Source organism: Microtus oregoni, unplaced genomic scaffold (genome assembly GCF_018167655.1).
Source record: "Microtus oregoni isolate MIOR12 unplaced genomic scaffold, Mior012 000016F_ref0000370, whole genome shotgun sequence".
NCBI classification, from domain to species: Eukaryota; Metazoa; Chordata; class Mammalia; order Rodentia; family Cricetidae; genus Microtus; species Microtus oregoni.
The window spans coordinates 10,289,402-10,309,085 of NW_024543075.1; the positions used below are offsets into that span (position 1 = coordinate 10,289,402).

The 19,684-nt window shown below is 45.0% G+C and overlaps 1 protein-coding gene across 2 annotated transcripts in view; it reads right to left on the reverse strand.

The window, feature by feature from the left end:
• The window catches only part of Dock1 (dedicator of cytokinesis 1), a 485,241-nt gene that overhangs the window by 415,656 nt on the left and 49,901 nt on the right, over positions 1–19,684 (reverse strand). For both annotated transcript variants that reach the window (XM_041666110.1, XM_041666109.1), the window contains exons 3-10: positions 14,929–14,969; positions 12,137–12,192; positions 8,466–8,562; positions 5,524–5,672; positions 2,590–2,725; positions 1,888–2,045; positions 889–970; positions 349–484 (exon numbers count right to left, since the gene is read on the reverse strand). In XM_041666110.1, the coding sequence (XP_041522044.1) occupies positions 349–484; positions 889–970; positions 1,888–2,045; positions 2,590–2,725; positions 5,524–5,672; positions 8,466–8,562; positions 12,137–12,192; positions 14,929–14,969 (855 nt within the window). The remainder of the gene's footprint in view (positions 1–348; positions 485–888; positions 971–1,887; positions 2,046–2,589; positions 2,726–5,523; positions 5,673–8,465; positions 8,563–12,136; positions 12,193–14,928; positions 14,970–19,684) is intronic.

Genomic DNA, 19,684 nt, shown 5'->3' on the forward strand with positions numbered 1-19,684 from the left:
ACAGCGAATAGCCCATGTGCTAGCTGTGTTGTGCCCTCATAGAGCCAGGCTGGGCCTGTCCACTCCTAAATCAAGCACTGAGTCTAGCAAGCCCCCCAGTGCTGACATCTCACGGTGTGGGCAAGTGATTCAGTGTCTCTCCCGGTCAAGGCTGGGATCTGCTTTCACACTAGACTGGACTGAACCTGAATCTGAAGCACTGTAGATAAAGCAAGTGAGCCCCAAACTGTATAAAAAAGAACTAATAGGCAATGTTTTCTCTCCAGTAGCTAAGTTCATAAATTAAAGTGGCCCGCTATTTTTTCTCAAAGTGAATGGTCTCAAGGAACATAGGGACATGGATTTTACCAGCCACGCCAAAAGGTCGCCGCAGCCCAGAAGTCAGCTTCCTTGTGTTGCTGTCCCTCAGCTCCATGCGACCAACTCGGACAATCTGGCAGACAAAACTGATTTTCTCCCTTTTCAGGTCTTTGCTCCCAAGATCCTAGAAATATTAATTTCCATAAATTATTATGGAGAACCATGATTCAATACAAGTCCAATTGAAAAGGTCGTAAAAACGATCAAAAGGCTATTCTCAGACCAGCTAAGATATTTAATGTTATTCATATGACAAGAGGGAATAAAGGAACAGCAGACACTTGGCTAAGTGAACTGAAGACATGAGCTACAGAGGCAGGCTCTGGGGAAGTGAAGTAACCAGTCTCACAGTGATGCAAAGCAAAGATACAACTCAGAAACTTCCAAAGAGGACACAGTGATTCCTGGATTAGCCGGTGTCACAGCCATGCCCAGGCACTCAGCACATTCAGTGCTGAGAAGACTCCCTAAAACAGTCATGAGAACAGGACACAATGACACTCAACCCACAGTCATGGATGGACTCACCGTAAACACAGCACGCAAGTTATGTAACCGATCGATATCTTTCGGTAATCCTGAACTAGGCCAGCGGACCAGGTAGTTTTCACTTGGGGGAAAAAAACAGGAGCAAATTAATCTTCCAAACATAGACAGGTACCAAACGTGCCCCATAAGGCCTCATGATAAACAACATGAAGGTCCCCTATGCCCCTGACCGCGAGTTTATGAACACTGAGGTCACAGAGAGACTCTGCCAAGCAGGCACTGTAAGAGCAGCCTTTCACTTTCTATGACATGGGTTATCTGTGTAAAAGAAACATTTGAGAATGACATTTCAGTATTTATCATGTGAAAAGCTTCTCTGTCCATTTAGAATGACAATAGAGAGCTGTGTATTGAATTTGGAACAATGTATATTTAATTCAGAGCCTTCGGAAAGCCAACTAAGCCATAAAATACACGGCATCTCCATCAAAAAAGAAAGAAAGCACTTATCAGAAGGGAGAACAAAAATTACCTATGTGCTGTTTCCTGCAAATACTACATGTTTAAATTTTGATAGCTCAAGTGAAAATACAGATTAATAGAAATGGGTTAAATAATGATGTAGGGGTTAGGCAATAAGATGCTAGAGCTAATGGGCCAAGCAGTGATTTAATTAATACAGTTTCTGTGTGATTATTTTAGGGCTAAGCTAGCTGGGGGACCAGGAAAAACAAGTGGTCCCTCCCTGCAACACTAGACTTTGCCTTCAGGACAAGATAGAAGGATTTTCTCAATTAAAGATCCTTCTTCCCAGATGACTGTAGCTTTTTGTCAAGTTGTCAAAAAACTAACACACACATTTACTTGAGCTGAGAGCCACATCCACTGCCAGGGCATCACCATGCAAGACCACATCCTCACACTGTGGGTCAGAATAAACCCTTCCGCATGAAGATGCTTCTTGTTGGGTACTTAAGTCACAGCAATGAGAAAAAAGTAACTTTTCTCACGGAAGCTTACAATGAGGAAGTCACCTACCTGATGAATTTGGACTCCATGGGGTCATAAAGAGACATGAGGACTTCAGCATCTTCTCCTATTTTACAGACCACATTTTTGAGGTTAATAAACAAGGCCAGAGATGGGGTTGCTGCAAACTTTGCTTGTCTATTGATGTCCATATTCTGCTTTTGAGACTACAAACAGAAAGGTAGAAGGTCAATGTGAGCAACCTGAGCAATACCCCTTGATCTTTTTAATCCCCTATAGAATAGAGAAAAGGCACCAACTGCTCCACTAGGCCATGCTGCTCATACAACCACTCCGTGTCCCCATTGTGTGCTCTCAAGCCACACAGCCATCCTGCAGCAGCTCATGCTGCGTGTTTGCAAGAACATGGGCCTTCCACATATCAACAAACTGATGACTGGCTCTAATTTAGGGTCCTCTCTAGAATGATGTCACCCAAGGAATCTGTGTGTCACTATGTCACCAATCCATGGAATTCGGCAAATGACTGACAAATACTTGCTAAATTTACGGGTTGTGCTATACCACTTGACTCCATCCCATGCCTCCTTTTTGGAAAACACTGGGCACTTGCTTTTTTTTGGGGGGGGGGGGGCGGAGTAAGGTCTTTTTAGTGCCGATTCTAGGCTTCCTTGCCATTCTCCACTACTCAGCCCAGTCGTTAGGAAACACCAACCCCATGCAAAGCACATGTTGAAGCGGTGAACTCACTTTCTCTTCCTGCAGACGTTCCTCGACCTGTTTCGAGGCCACTTCATGTGCTCGGAAGAGACTAATGGTGCTCGTCAGTTCTGGATCCAAAATGTTCCCATCTTCATCCCTCACCACCAGGTCCAAATCGAGAATTCTAGAAGACCAAGAATTCAGAGCGGAGAGAAGATGAATCCAGGGAGTGAACTCCCAAAGACAATGTCAGCCCCCCAGCCACTGGGCAGATGAAAATGCCTCAGAAATTGGGATTCGTCCACAAATAGCAGAGAATGTCATTCTGTGAAGCTGCTTGCCGTAACTCAAAATGTGTCACAGTGGGAGAATGAAAATTACTCGACGTTGCCTGCATTTTATTTCAATAAAGCCTTCATCTTCCAGTCAGAACTTACAGATCTTCAAAGTCCAAGTGAAGTGTGCATGACTAATAACTGTGAAATCTGTAGACAACCAGAGCTCACTACTGCACCCTGAACATGCATAGCACCCATGGGGACGTGATGGCAGAAAGTCTTGCAAGGGATCCCTAGCTGTCTCAATACCTCTCAAATGTGACTAACTCATCCCAACCCTGACCCTGCTCTAAAAGTCAGTCCCAGCATTACAGGTCAGCATTGTGTGAGTGAGGTCGCTGGGGTAGGGATGGAGTCAGCTCTGATGTGGGGGAGGTCACTGCTGTGTGGTGGTCAGCACAGTGTGGGCATGGTCAATGGTATGTGGGTGTTGCGGGTGAGCTCCTGGAGGCCCAGCCACAGGGTCCTATGGGCCATACCTGGTGAGGCCCCCTCAAGGAAGAAATAGATCAAGTCATTTGCCAGCTTATTATGGATATCATGTAACGTCATTGTCACCTCAGTCCAGACAGCCTCTGGACTGAGGTGACAAAAATGAAACCAAAGCTCACTGAAACTTGTTATGTGACTGAGACTAAACATCTAAAGAATAAAGAAGATGGCGTGGACATGGTCTTAGCACACCACCACCGCCATATAAGGTAGCCAGTTACATCAACCGGTCTGCGTTGGTCTCCGTAATCAATACACAGGTTCTGTTGAGGAGTGCTGATCTAACCGTAACAAGGTTAGAGACTAGTCCCATAAGATGACAAAGGGTCTTAAGAAAGGACTGGAAACCTCCCCATGAAATCAGTGTGAGCATGTCCCTGTATCTGTGTGTGTGTCTAGATGTACCTGCAGGTTTCTATGGGTAAGTGTGGCTAGGGACCTCTTTCGGTAGATCTGGGTGTAGGCGTGTATGCATGCTTGTCTCGGTGTATGTATGTGTGTGTGTGTGCACGTATGCCTGTTTTGCACCGCCATCTTTGTCAAGAAACTGACCGTGATGGCCTTGACAACATTTACCACAATTCCCTGGACACCCCCTCTCCCCGCTTCACTCAGATAAAAAGGAAAAGTAAGAACGCATGAGTGATAAGGCTGAGAACAACAAACTGCTTCCCAAGAGAGCAGACCAGCCTACAATCCAACATCCTCCACTTCTATTTTACTTGTATTATTAGCATTACTTTGCGACCTCCATGAGGAAGTAGGAAGATAAGTAGAGAGCATGGGGCTGCTGAGGAAGACTGGCCTCGGTCCTCAGGCAAACTTGTCTTAATAAGGTTGTATTTCCTATCAAAGCAGTAAATTACATTTGGAAACACTTTCTGTCTTAACAAGATTGCTCCATGGTGTAATGTACTTAGGTTGTTTCCTGCAGCCAGATTAAGCAGGTGGTCTCTGAACCTAACTTCAAAAACAGGCTTCTCCAACAGAAAATAAAATCAGAGCTCCAAAGGTTTGCTTTTATAAGCAGGGGGTCTTGTAATAGGTTTCATTGAAACAGTATCTAATATCTTATACCTGGAATCTCTGGCCTTGGAGGTAAAAATAAATAAAGTCACACATAATGTAATATTAGGGAACTTTCACATACAAAAACAGGCAAGAGGGGGTACCAGAAAACAAAATTATGTAAATTACAGAAAGATCTTACGGCTTACCTAAAAATCCAATGAGCTGATGGGCAAGCCCTACGCTCACCTCCACATTCTCAGGGTAAAAATGGGAACGGGTGTGTATTACACCTTAATTTTTCTACTGCCTGAACAGCAGTCTGACTCAGCTAACTCCAGACAACAGAACTCAGAAACCCAGAAATGAGTCCCCAGATTGAAACCTCCCCCAAGCAATTCTGAGATAAAGAAGCCTCAGGGAAATACAAGACCTAACCACTTTTAAGGCTTCCTGCAACTCTACACTATGTGAACAAGCCAACAGGCACCAGGTGGGAAAGACACTGATTTCATCCTGGCCACTGATAAGGCAGAAGTAGGACTAAAACAGTCATGTGGCCTGGCAGCTAACAACAGAGCATGCTCTCCTCAGGAGTGAGAGAGCCACCCCTCAAGACGCTCAAGCAGACCAGGGTAGGACCTTCTCGTAAATGGAAACTTTTCCAAAACACAATGTGTAGTTCATCTCAATTGCAACTCAAAAGAGCTGTGCTTCTGTTAGATCAGGTATGTCAACCTCAAGGACAAGTTTCACGGTGACTTTTAACATCTCGTCTGGCATTCAGACCAAGGGAGCCACAGGGAGTGGTCTAGGGCTCACTACTGCCCGTCTACAGTCAGTGGCAAAGGCTGTGAGTGAAGAGAAAAACTGCACGGAAGATCACAACAGCATGGGACAAAACAGCAAAAAGGAAAGGTTACCGCAGCCCAGCTCCACGACTCCACCACTTATACCACGAAGACCTTGAAGCAACGGTTTCCAGAGGGACTGGGTACACCATGTTAGAATGTAAGCCACGCCATTATCTTGATATTAGAAATTTGGCTTTATGATAAAACGTAATTGAGACATCCTCCTGTCTTAGGGTTGCGCTATTATATTGTACAATTTAAGCATGAAATCATCTTTTAAATAAACAAACCTGTTTCCATAATCAATTTTGGCCGTGACCTTCTTCTTCAGCTCTTTGAGCTCATCCTGAGGCAGAGTTCCAGAAAGAATCTGTGACCGCCACTCAATAAGGTCGTAGATCATGTGTCGCACACTTCGAAACATCTCTCTATTATCTAGCTACAGAGGGGGGGAAAGGCAACTGTAAAGGTTCTGGTTTTAAAAAAAAAAAAACAGCACAGTTGAGATCATATCATAACGGATAGTTCTTCAAATACAAGGAGAACAGACGCTGCTTCCTGGGATTCTATAACTGTCCAATGAAAAGCAGAGTCTCGCGTCAAATAGAACACATCATATTTGGTTCCCACGAGGCACTGAAAGACAAGCAGCAGCATGTCTCCACAGACTGCATCCAACATTCCCAGTCATAAAACACACAACAAGAACAGAACCCTGAGCCTCAGCATGGCCTATAACCCCAGCATCACCCTGTGCACAGCCAACGCCCTGTAAAGGTAGTCTAACACAAAACTATCAACTCACTTAAAACACTAGAGATTCTTTTTTATTAACTTCATTGCTCCATTGTGGAGCCTGAATCTTCATAGCTAACAAACACTGGCATGTCCCAATGTCAAAAGGTTGGACACGCCTGGAAGCACTGACCTTACTCTCCGTGACCGTGCTACCCCATTGCTCACCTAGGAGAAACAGTCTTCAAAACACCCTGTGTTCCAAAACCATGCTGTCAGCTGACACATAGGCCATCCTGCCTTCCCAGAGACACTGTGACCCTCATAACATACAGTGGTAGCAAGTATCTACCCATGAATACTCTTGTTGCTTCTACATCAAGAGAAAACTGGCTCGTCTCACTTTTTGTGTATTGGATTTGTGGTACAAAAAACAAACAAACAAGCATGTTTGCAGTTGTTGGTACAATCCATCAAGGAGACTAAGGCTGTCTGCAATGTTCTGCCTCTGAGCACTCAAGCGGGACTTAATAATTATATTTTAAGCACCATGATGCCATCAAAAGTAAAAAGTGGAATTGCTGTTTTCAAAAATGGGCACCACTCTATACTATCTAAAGCACTCCCTATCTCCTGTCTGAAAACCATTGGAAACTCCTCTTTCTAGAAGTTTCTAAAACAACCCTACCACCTACATAGCACTCTGACAAGTTATCTATGTTCCATGACTTATGTCTTTATATTATAGTGTGGGTGAGTGAGTGGGTGGTGGCGGGGGGGGGGGGGGCACAGAAGATAGTAGAGGCTGTCTGATCCTCCTGGAGTTGACACTATGAATAGCCAGACACAGCGCTGGGAATCAAGTTCTGGTCCTCCAGAGAAACACCAAGTGCTCTTCACTGCTGAGTATCTCCCCAGGCCATTCTTAGAATATTATTCTTCTATTTCCTTCCTTTACTTTTCCTTCTTTTCCTTTGTATTTATCTGTCACTTGTTTTGAGACAGGATAGCCTGGGCTAGCCTCATCCTTAAGACTATTTTTTTCCCAGTTATTCAACAAATATTCATCGAGACCTGACAATGTGCCAAGAACTACAGAAAGTGGAGCAGGGCAGAGACTTGGGCCATAAACTCTTAAACCTCCCTGCCTTTACTTGACAAGTGTACACCACCAAGCCAGACTCCTAGTTTTGATTCCTTAGATGAAAACTAAAAGAACATGTTTCTTTTCATCTCGCTAACACCCCCTGCCTATCTCTCTAACATCATATAAAATTCATACCTGTTTTGCTGACAAGTCTACAACCAGAGAAGAACAGAAAGAATGCATCTAAATATTTAGAACCACCTTTGACTTGGCTTTGTGCAAATCTAACAACACCAATCCATCAGAGGTGAATGTGCCATTTGCAGAAGGAACAGGGAGACGGTTCAGGATGCTGACTCTACAGCAAGGAGACCCACGCTGTCCACTCACGGATTCGTCCATGGCAACTCACGTTCATCGTGTGATCGTATTTTTGTTTAAAAATTGCTAAGTTGAACATGAAATACCCACTATGAAATTGCTCAGATTTACGCAAAACATTCATGGCTAACTTCACGCTTTTAGGTTTGTGAGTACGTCTGATGAACAATTACCACAAGGGCTTATTACTGCGCATTTATAGGAAGCCACTGTATAATCAAAAACACGCCTGCCCAGCGAACAGCTGTGGAGACTTGAGGAAGTTTTCTATGTTCCCGAGAAATTAACGTACTGACTTCCTCCCAGGGCCCTTGCTCGGTGATAATAACATTAGCATATGAGAAATATACACTCTGAATAGAAATACAGGCTTAACAAAAGGTAATCTTCGGCAAATATGGATTTATGTGCGAAGAAATGCCCCAAGGGAAAATGAAATGGAAGATGTCAGAGCTCCGGCATCTCTGCATTAATAAGAACTGGACAACTGCACACAGAGCCAGGATTTAAAATGTGCCCCACCTCACCTCGGACACCATCCATTAAGACCATCATACTCCTCAGACCCTAAGACCCTTCACTTACAGGTAGTCAGTGACAAAAATACAATAATAAGAAATAACCCTTTACTAAGGCTTCAAAATTTAAGTGATTTCCATTCAAAAGTAGATTTTAATTTTCATAATCGAAATATACACCCAGAGGTGACATCAGCCTGGTTCCCTCCTTTGAAGGGCTGACAGCAGCTACAGTCCCCTTGCCCAACACAAAGTAAGAGGAATCCATGATCAACTTCCATTTTAGTTCAGTTTACTAAAGGCAGTGAGCAAACTGCATCCCAACACAACAAAGGACAAAGTCCGCAGGGTTCCCAAAAGTAGCCAGAACAATCGCTGATCACGCTGCTTGAGAAGCAAGACCCTGCCTCAGAGGCTCCCCTCTCCAGGTTCCCAGGGAGGGAAAACTATGTGCTGGTACAAGGGCCAGAAGCGCCATTTTTAAGCCTTAACCAAGCATCCCATTTCTTACCACATAAAGTTGCCTCCAGATGGTGGACCACTCTCGCAGGGTTGTGGTGACTTCCTGTATGAGGGGGAGGTCCCCCGGGATGACAGTTTCATGTTGCCTGGGATGACAGAGGGAGAGAGTGGCTGATTTTGTGGCTTGATTGGAAGTTGTACCTGATTGAGTCCCTAAAAGGGGCTGGAGAGCTCAATGGTTAAGCAAATGGGGGAAATACACAAACGCCGTATGTTCACATGTGTGAACAGACACACCTATGAATGACAAGTTCTTTGTATAGAACATGGGGATCTCTACATGCTACCGTGCCTCTAAACCATGAAACGTGTGATGTGGGGTAAGATGAAGCGGAGAAAGACGAGCCACTGAAAGTCTTAAAAATGCCAAGGGCTGAGAAGTGGAAAGTATATTCAGGATATGTGCACACCCATCTATCTCAGAGTGCCATAAATCACACCCAGATGATGGGTGCCATTAAAATGCAGGTTTGAGGCAAGATTATTTTTGCATGTCTACCGGGTATACAACTCATTATACGAGGATGCGGGGAGCAATTATCCCTGCTGAAATGTGAGTATGATTACAGCTTTCAATTGTTCCCAGAGACTCTATCCAGCCCCGCCCACGAATACTTACTGACCTTTCCCTTCCACCCCAGAAGATTTCGCCCTGGACGTGGCTTTAACTCTTTATCAACATATGCATTACTTTATTTCCCTGGTTTTTAAAAATCACATCATTCATATGTAGCAGAGGTCAGGAAGGCACAAGCAACCAACGCCTGCTTTATTAGCTGTGGGCAAGATCATCAGATGGAGGGAAGGAGCCCACCTGAACATCAGTGAAAGTGTGAGGGAGTCGCCAGGTCAGGAAGAAGGAGGATCAGGATGATGCTACCCCAATGACACCTGCCCACCTGGAAGTATGATGGAGGGGGAAAAGCCCTGGATGTGGGAATCAGTAGGTGCAAAGCGGACACATGCTGAAGAAAGGACACATCATTAAACAGAGAGAATAAATCCAAGAGTTGTGCTGTCCCACATGGTGACTGGTGTCCCTAAGAACAGACTACACTCTTAAGCATGGCTAGAAGCTTGAACTTTAAGTGTTCTCACCACAGACAAGTACGACCAGAAGGCAGCCTCTCATGACTACCTTGTGAGAACTAGCCCGATCTCCCACTCTGCAATGTATGTGTGCTTCAGAGTACCACATTAGACTCCATAAATGCACACCGTTTTTTTTTATTTAAAATAATTCTTTAAAAACTATATGGGGTAAAGCAGGCACTGAGTTGGAAATAGTTACTCTGGTTTTCTAGGGAGACGGAAGAGACTAGGGGTGGGTGAAATAGGGTAACATGTAACCCTTATAGCCATGACATGAACTCCTGACCCTCCTGCCTCTACCACGCAACTAGGAATTGGGATTACAAGCATGTGACACCACTCTTGACGGGAAGGTCTTAGGTCACTAATCTCTGCCCAAGTGAACCACAGGTCCAAAGAAAGATCAAGGCTAAAAGCCAAGATTCTGGCAATAGCTGCAGGGAGAGACTACTTCAAAGTGTGGGAGAAACAAGCCATGTCACAAGGGAGGGGCCCAACAGAAATGTCCTAGCCTGAAAGTAGTGTGTGAGGGGTAGGCGAGAAAGGATATAAGGGTCTCAGTGCCCACAGGGGGCTTCACAGAAAATAGTGACCAATAGTAGCCATTGCTGCAGGTAATGCTATGTCAGCAGAGGAGGGGACAACATGGGGATTGCTTTGTTATGACAAAATTTGAAAAACACATTATGATAGCCACAGGCATGAAACAAACATGAAGGCAGGATGGTAACCAGGGTTCTGAAAGAAGAGAGAAGCCAGACAAGGGAGAAGACATGGAGGAAAGAGGACACACACACAAAAAAAAAAAAAAAAAAATCATGGAAGAGCAGGTAATACAGAGTGGTGTGTGTGTGTGTGTGTGTGTGTGTGTGTGTGTGTGTGTGTGTGTAATGAGGGGATAGAGTACGAATGAATACAATATGATAATAAACCTGAAAAATAGAGAGTGAGGTGAAGGAGTGGCCGAGTCAGCACTGGACAAGAGAAAGGACCAGAAAAAAAGAGAGCAGATGTCTGTAAGGTAGCCAGAAGAAATGAAGAGATGGGTGGTTATGTGTCAGGCTCTCCAGCAGAAGAACCATGGTGTGGGGTGGGGACACGACACTGGGCAGTAGATACAGTGGGAGCAAAGGTGAGAACCAAGAAAGGAGCACGGAGAACAAAGGCTGATGGCCGAAAGCATCACCACTGCTCAGCACACTGTTCTTGGTGCTCACCACACTGAAACCTGATCCCAGAAGACCAACGGGCCTTGTCTGCCTGCTGGCACAATCCAGGTAATTCCACATTCCCATAATAGTACGCTGCTGGATATATATGTGAGCATGTGGAAACACGCACATGCACACACACAGAGACACACATTCATATACTTCAAAAAGCTTTTGAAATATTCTTACTCCTCTACAAGCCTACTTATGTACAGATTTTGAGCCTGAGAGGTAGCAGCTCATTAAATGCACACTTCAGCTATTTCCACCACAAGGTAAAACTTTCTCAACTTTGTCTTCCGCTGGAGAATTTTGCATACAAAACATTTTATCTGTCTGAACAAATGCCATCTTGCAGGTCAGCACCATCCAAGCCTCTAAATTATTCCCTTCACTCTAATTACGCGCCGGGGAAGAGCAGGAACCCAAGCCATCCTTTTCATATGTTAAAAGTACAGTGCTCAGAAAGGCAATTTTGTAATCAGCCAAAGGGATGTCATTATGCAGTAATCATATGATTAGTAATTTTATAATTTACATATTTAACGGAGTGTGAAGATGAAGCAGAGACCAAAAAAGAAAACATTTGAATGCTGTCTCCCCCAGTTCACACCTGGCATGGGTTCCTGCTCTAGGAACATCCTCTTGAAGGACCTTCCCCATCAGTCTGATGACCTCCAGGAGGTAGACACCTCAATTAGCTGACACATGAATACACATGGGTCTCGACTTAACAACCACTCACTCCCCACTCAACTCTGCATCACACCCTGCTAAGATTTCCAGGAAGAAAAGACTCAGAAAAAAAGTTCAGCAAAGCATCCAGGGTGGCCACTGCCAGACAAGGTAGCTCATCAAGGAGTCCCACACTTGCCCTAGTAGACCTCAGCTTCAAAGAGATGACCACAGCTAAGGCACTGACCTTGGATTCCTTAATGGGTCAAAGGCCAACATGACTGAATTCCAAGTCCCTTTATTCTCCTAAATCATCATGGTCAAACACAGCTATTGTCTTTTATAATGAGTTATTTTTACTATCTTGAATATACATATAATACACACACACACACACACACACACACACACACACACACACACATATATATATATATATATATATATATATATCTCACATACACACATGAATACAAGCTCCCTTTCTAGAGTTACAAGCAGTTGTGAGCTACCAGACATGGGTACTGGAAACCAAACTCTATTCCCCTACAAGAACAGTCTTAACCAATGAGCCATCTCTCCAGCCCCACTTAAACCCCACATCTTAACCTACCACATATTTGGTAGCAATTCCATATGAAATCATTTTAATTCTTCTTTAGAATATCAAAACAAGACTCACCCTTTTCCTTCAACAATCGCGTCTTTAAGATGGATATACGAAGCAGGAAATATACCCTTTGAGAGGGAAAGAGAGTTCGTATTATCAATGTGAATACTGATTGCAAATCAAACAATAGCCGTAAAATATGAGGGTATAGGGGGTTGGTTCACCATTAATTTTGCAAGTGTAAGCATCACATACAACACAACGGAGAAAACATGAGGCACAAAGGAGAATGTCCTAATCAGCTTGTATTTCAGACTGTGCAGATGTCTTAGCAGAAAACAAGAAAACAGAGACATGTTTGCAAAGAAATAATCTTACAAAGGCCCAGGAAAATGTTCTCCTCCATAGGTTGCCCCTCCTCCCTACAATGCCAACAAGCCTGCTGCCAGTTGTGACGATGAGTTCTGAAAGACTTCACCTTACAAAATGACAAGACCGCCATCAAAAGTTGGTTGAAACCATTGATTGCCACTTATCCACTGACCACTGAGTGACAACCACGAGGCCTTCCTGATCGACCTCCATAAGTAGTGGACAACCGTAAAAGACTGGAAGATGAGATGAAATTCACCCGTCTGCAGAAGTGCTGAGGAAACATGCTAGATTATGTTTCTACAATGCTCTGATTTTCCCACGTGCAGCATGAACATGCATGTGTATATACACACGTGTCCCGGCAGAGCCCTGCTCAAAGGAACTGAACCCTTAAGAAGACATTCAGCATCAGACATGGTTTGCAAAGTGCCAGGAGAAGTTTATCAAAAGCTGGTTCATGGGGTCCAGGGCAGCACACACCAACAACTCCCCAGAATGGCCTACAGGTGCACGCGGAACATGGAATTTCTCTGTAATGCCAACAGGTGTGGATTTGGATGCCACACAAGCCACACCAGCCACAACAAGTCCACAGACAGAAATCCCTCAGTCTCGGCACTCAACGTTATGTAGGCCAAGGAAGGATTATGGCTGGATGAAATGGGGCGTGCCTGGAGGCTTGAAACGAGCAACCGCCCAGCCTAACTACTGAAAATATCTAGACACATGATGCGCATGCAGGGCTCTCAGCTGAGACGCCTACGAGCCTTGCTTCTCTCCTTTTTTGGGGGGATGCTTTACGAAACTGCCTCTGCAAGGCTTTGATTTCCTCACCCACCAATGGAGTTTTCAGGGGAAAAATAACCACACCCCTTTTGCAGCATTAGGGCATCACTAGGTAGAAGGCCTGGGTAACCTGGGGCCAGGCAGGAAATCCTGAGGTTCCAAAGCACTAGAACAATGGGAGAGAGCCCAAGATGGGGATGGGGATGCCAGACAATAAATAAGCACCAAGAAACCTGAGTGGCTTTCCTGGGCATGTGTTTATCACAGCAGGGCAGCTGTGTCCTATGTAATAAAGGAGCAGGGAGGGGAAGTCAGTCCACAATCTTAAGCATGGGGGGGGGGGGTGCCTGTGCATGCACGTGCATGTAGGGGTGCATACGGAGGTCAGCTTCAGGTGCTGGAGCTCCTTCCTGTCTCTGTTTTCCCGGTGCCACAATTACAAGCATGTATCAACACCCAGATTTTAAAGCTTTTAAGACTGATGCTAGAGATAGAACTCTGGTTCGGGGGCAAGTACTTCATCACTGAGAACCCTAATACTGCTAATCTCTTGCCTCCTGAAATCTTCAGTTGTGGCTCCCCCAATCTGAACCCTTCCCAGGTGAAATCTATAAAGGATGGACAGTTTCACAGCCTTCATGGAGCCTTAGCCAGGCTGGCAAAGGCCAGCACAGGTCTCTGAGGACACAGAGCAAGAAGGCCCTGGCATGGAAATCACTGGGCTTCCAAAGCTCTATTACAGGGCAGGGAGGCCCTGGCATTTGGAAGACCACTGGGCTTCCAAAGCTCTATTACAGACTCTAGATCACAACAGAGAGTCCAGTTGGATATTACAGTAATGAGAGGCCAATTCTGAGAAGCAAAATGAACCATCTGTCAAACACAATCAGATATTAAAACGTGCAAGTTAACATGGACAGACTAACCAGAGCTTAGTGTGGGCATTACTACAACAGTGTAGCATTACAGAGTAAGATAGAGGAGCCACAATTAGGTTTTGTGAAGCTAAGAATGTCGAAGCCACACAGCCTTGTGGACGGGAGTGCCCTACACAAAATCTGAGGAGTAATAGCATGTTTTTGTTTCAGATATTCATAGACTCACACATGCAAATCACCCTAGAAAACCAGGGTTGTTTTTTTTTTTTCAACTTGACTAAGCCAGTCGGAAAACTGCCATAAGGCAAGAGGGAAATGGCCATGTGTGAGCTTTGCAAACTTGTTAATTTCTCCAAGATAATATGAAATTGAAAACTGTTTGCAGCATTTTAGTTTTCTGAAGTCATTTACACTCAGTTCATGGCTACACACAGTGGTTCAAAGAGATGTAAGGTTCTTTCAGGACAAAAAGAATTCTCCCTTTCATGCATCTAGGCCAATACCACATTACAGCTTAACAATTCACTCTTGGAACTAACCACCTACCGGAAATGTCATTTAGGGGACAGGGTCTCACTAGGTAGACCATGCTAGCCTAAAACTAAAGTTATACTCATACACCACCGCTCCCAGCTGAAGCTGTGATTTTCTGTAGACATAGAAAGAAGAAGCCAACTCATGGCCATTTTTTTCATCTCAGCCCATGTATTTGTTAAATTTCAAGAGAGAGAGATGTAAGTAATATTCTTAGATGCAAATAACACGGGACTGCTTTCCTCTCATGGTTTGATTTGTGATGGGACATGTTTAATGGAAAGGACTTACCTTTTTAGACTTTTTCCTTAAGGTGTAGCCTCTGTACCACCCTAAAGAAACAGAGATGAAATGGTTAGTACAGGCGATGCAGAAGGGTGCAAGCACAACCTTCAAGGTGTGCAGAAGTCACTGCCCCATAGACCAAGGAAAGGCAATCATACAATGACTTAGACATAGGGCATGGTTCCGTCCCTGCACCTCCCCACTTCTTCTCTGCCTGCCTCAGGAGTCCCCCATCAATAACCTGAAGTTAAGTCCTAAAGGAGGCCTTGTTCCCAGTAGGTTCCTTGTGGCTGTACTTCCCCACCCGTCCCTCTGCAGATCTGGCTCAAAAATCTCTCCAAGTGCAACTTCCAGAATCTCAGATCATCAAAGGCTGCCCAACAGAAAACCTATTGAGAGCCTACTTCCTCCCTCTGCAGGGCTCTGCCCTGAGGCAGCCATCATCTTCACAATGTACTTCTGTGGCAAAGATAGCTCTCGTGGAAGCAACAGGGCCAAGCACTCACAGACCCCTGCCCCCTTAGGGGTTGGCCTGACTCCAACTTCCTATCCCCTTCATGTGGCAGGAGAAGGAAAATAGACAGTGGAAGGAAAGACACCCCAGCTGTTCATTCACATCAGGCGCTGAATGGGAGAGTTCCCCACAGTCGAGCAGACATGACCCATGCTACCCATAGTAGAGCAGACATGACCCATGCTACCCACAGTAGAGCAGACATGACCCACGCTATCCACAGTAGAGCAGACACAACCCATGCCACCTCCCATCAAGGTCAACTGCATAAACTCATCCCTAAGGATGCCAACAGGTCCAAGGCTATGAACCTGTCTCCCCACAATCCCACCAGGTCAAGAAATCAGATAGATAATTTCTTACAAAGAGTATAAGCTTGGTTCTGGCCACCTTGCTTCAAGAAAGTAATTCACAAGCCCAAGACATCTCATAACTCTTTCCCGCAGGAACACACGGACCCTGCAGAACATCAGGAAGCTGGGTAAATTCTGAGAGTCAACACCATGGGGTATTAAGCACTCCTAGGCCCTAGGCCCCAGAGACTAAAGACAGCCACAAGAGCAAGCTCTCAGGGAAGGGGGTGGGATGACATCACATGGCCGCAGAGGGTCCCTCTGCCCTCTCAGAAAGTAGTCATGACGAGAGCAACTCTGACCCAGAAGTGATGCTGTTGACATGAACAAAACCCTCAAGTGCTAATTAAACAGATATATTCAGAAAAGGAGACAGGAACTCCAGGAATCTTAGAAGGATTTCTTAAGACCCAGTTAGGAACAAATGAGCCTACTCTGCTCTTTCAATGTGAGGACCAAACACACTTGAGTAGGGACATAACCTGCTCTAAATGTCAAGTGTCTGAATGTCTACATTTCTGAAGGATGATCTCCAAATAGCCACTATCCATTCAAAAGTTTCAGCTAGACTAGCCTAGAAGCAGTGCCTATATGATACAGCATTATAGACTCCAGGCAATGGGACTATAATCCAATGAGTTATCCAAAGGCTGTACCACTCAGTCTAAAAGGACAGTCCTTTATACTACTGCTCTGCTCTTCCCATGCATTTGGCATTAGTGTGCCCCCTTTCTCTGAAAGTGACAATGGACTGATGTCCTAGACTATCAAATAAAGACCATGGGGGGGGGGGGGTAGCAGCCAAATGTTAAAATGGGGCAAACTACATAAATGAAGCATCAAAGCAACCCAAAAACCTAAATGTGTGTGAACCCAAACTAATTACTCAACAATCTCCGACCACTGACCCAAACTAAAAGTGGTGGAAATTGGAGGATTCAGGACACAGCAGCCAGGGCACAGAAAGAGTATAGACAGCAGTAGCTGCTGGTGAACGCATCCGACACCACCACACAAAAGAAGTAAGAACCCCATACCCAATGCCAGCAGCCTGTCCTGTGGAAACAGCCTGAAGACAGTTGTGCTCCTGCACAGCTGGACAGACAGACACAAGATGCTCCTGACAGCAGGAACCTAGGGATGGGAGTTGAGACCATCTGAGTCCCATTACCGTTTACAGAACGTGAGGCAATCCTTACATGGCAGACAGGGCCAAAGACTATAAAGAGCCTCAGATAAAAGAGCAAAACAACACAAAGAGGAGTCAGTGAGTCAGGAAAGCTGTAACACACTCACCTAATGTAAAACATTCACAGCATATAGGACAAGAACACAGGCACCTGACAAGAGCTTTTGGGGGAGACGTGTTTTTATTGTTTGGAGGGTTGAGCTATGGAGGTCAGAGGAGGAATCTCTGACTTAGCAAAGCTAGCTGGCAGTTTCTTTGCTAACAGGATTTCTAAGCTAAGAGCTTCCTGGCATATTCTGCACGAATTATTGTTTCCTCAAGCACGGCCCATTCACTTGTCACCAGAACCTTCTGACGCATGCCAATGACAGACACAGCCTCTGCTCATGACCCACAAGGCACCTAAGACAAGCAGGGCTGAGCCATGAGGATTGTGAAGAGGAGGGTGTCGCTATGGGCATGAAGATGCTTAGCTAGAAGATAACACATTCTCCCAGGCAGGGTGTGCACTGCTGGCCTCCAGGTAAGCCACCAATACAAAAAAAGAGACACCCACCAGAAAGATAGGCAAACATTCTTGAACTCAGGGAGGCCATAGGAAGAAAATATATCATTATCACTTAAAAATCTGAAGTAATCAAGTTTCGTTGTAACAGCTACATCCAAATTTCCTAACTTTTGCACAATGCCTCCAGCTTCCCTTGGAACAGCATCCAACACTGGGGAAACACAGCATGAGTGACTTCTTCCTACTAAGCACCTGGGACTTGTTCTCACATGTGATTGGTTGGCCCTGAACAATGGACTTGACTTAAAGGCAAGAGCAGGCATTGAGTAGCCAAGGGAAGATCTTCCCACCTCCACAGTGACATGACTTGAAGGTAGGTACCTCTCTGGGCTGTATCCGACCTAGCCAACCTTTGAACAGTGAATGATGCTGTCTACATTGTTCATGCTGAGAGGTTCATTGACGCTCTCACAATTGGAAAAAAAAAAGAAATCTCATAATGCTTTAACTAAGTTTATGGTGTTATGCACTTGCAACTATCCTCAGCTGCAGATGTGGCCTGAGGGCTGCAGTTGGATTCCCTCCATCTCGACAAGCCTCACAAAGCAATTAGCCAGAACTTAAAGGTAAATGTGGTCTTTGAACTGTGTGAAATGAAGAGTAATCATCTTAAGAGGAGCAAAAGGAAAAGGAGGAGAAGGAGAAGCAATCCAGCCCACCACAGGCACAAGGAGACCAAGTGATCGTTTAGAAGTTACAATATTTGCAGCATCCTATATGATGATATCCTGGACTACAGGACCACAAAGGAAAAGAAAATCAAGATTGATAAACAGGAGAGAGAGAGGAAAGGAGGGAGGGAGGGATGGAGGGAGGGAGGAAGGGAGGGAGGAAGGTAGAAATGGAGTCAAATGCCAAAACCAGAGCCCAGGGAAGCATTGTAAGCAGTGTCCTGATTTGATGATAAAGTCACCCAGTTTCCGGAAGATGCAGTTAATGTGTTTCTCAGACCAGAGTCTACCAAGAAGTTAGCTTTCCAGGAAGGGAAATGCATTGCATATTCAAGGATCTTTTACAAAGATTGTAGTGGATTCATGGGAAACAAGCCTGGCCTGCAAATCAACCCTGGCTGAAGACTCATCCTAAGGTCAGCCTGGAAGTCAAAGCCTCTAGCAGATTATTGGGCAGTTAGTGTATAACACGGTCCACTGATGTGACTCGGGATGGCACTGCAGCGAGGGGACAGTCTCCTCCTAAAAAAATGAATGATACCACAGTCCCAGCACACGCAGATGCCCCAGGAAATCATTAACAATTCAGGAGAGACACCTCACTGCTCAGAGCTGATGACCCAGGAATTCCACATTCAAGTGGCTGGGGGCAATTAAAAAACAAAAATAAAAATCAGAGAGAGCGCTTCCCTGCAGATCAGAAAAGTATCTGCGATGAGATGCCTGATCCTTCACCTCACCTTAATTTCTCTCTCTGTTTCCTCGAAGCCACTGGCAATATGTACTGAGAGCAGATAAGGAAATCCAACTGTCAGCTGTCAAAACCGAAAACAAGCAGACGGCGCCCATCACAGCCAGACACACATTCGCTTAAGGGTTCCTTTTTGCCAAGTTACAGCTGCTTCCAGGCATATGCCAATAAAGCTGGCTTCCCCCACCCCACCCCAATACATTTTTAAGAGTAAACGGTGCAAATAGAACGGAGTTCTACGTCTTCCTGTATCAGATAGAGAAGGAAGAGCCAAACATGGGTTTTTAATAGGGTTCCCGCTCCTCTGAGATGTCTCTGAGGGACTTAGGAGCCAGTCCCTGCTTGCCTGACTGGCGGGAGCAGAGCAGCTCACTCCTGTGCACAGTGGAGTGTGAAGACCTCTCTGGAAGTTCAATTTGTTGGTTACTATGAGACGTCTACAATTTCCTCTCCCACTTGTAAGACTTTCGCTGAACCCGATCTAAAAGCAATTTGGTTATTTAAATCAGTTCCTGTGACTGCAACACAGCTTAGGAATCATCTTTCTCGGGCAGAAAAAGGAAGCCAACAGCACAAAAACCATCTTTTTCTATTTTTTTTTAAAGTTTTAACTCTTTTTTAATATTTATTTATTATGTATACAATATTCTGTCTGTGTTTATGCCTGCAGGCCAGAAGAAGGCACCAGGCCCCATTACAGATGGTTGTGAGTCACC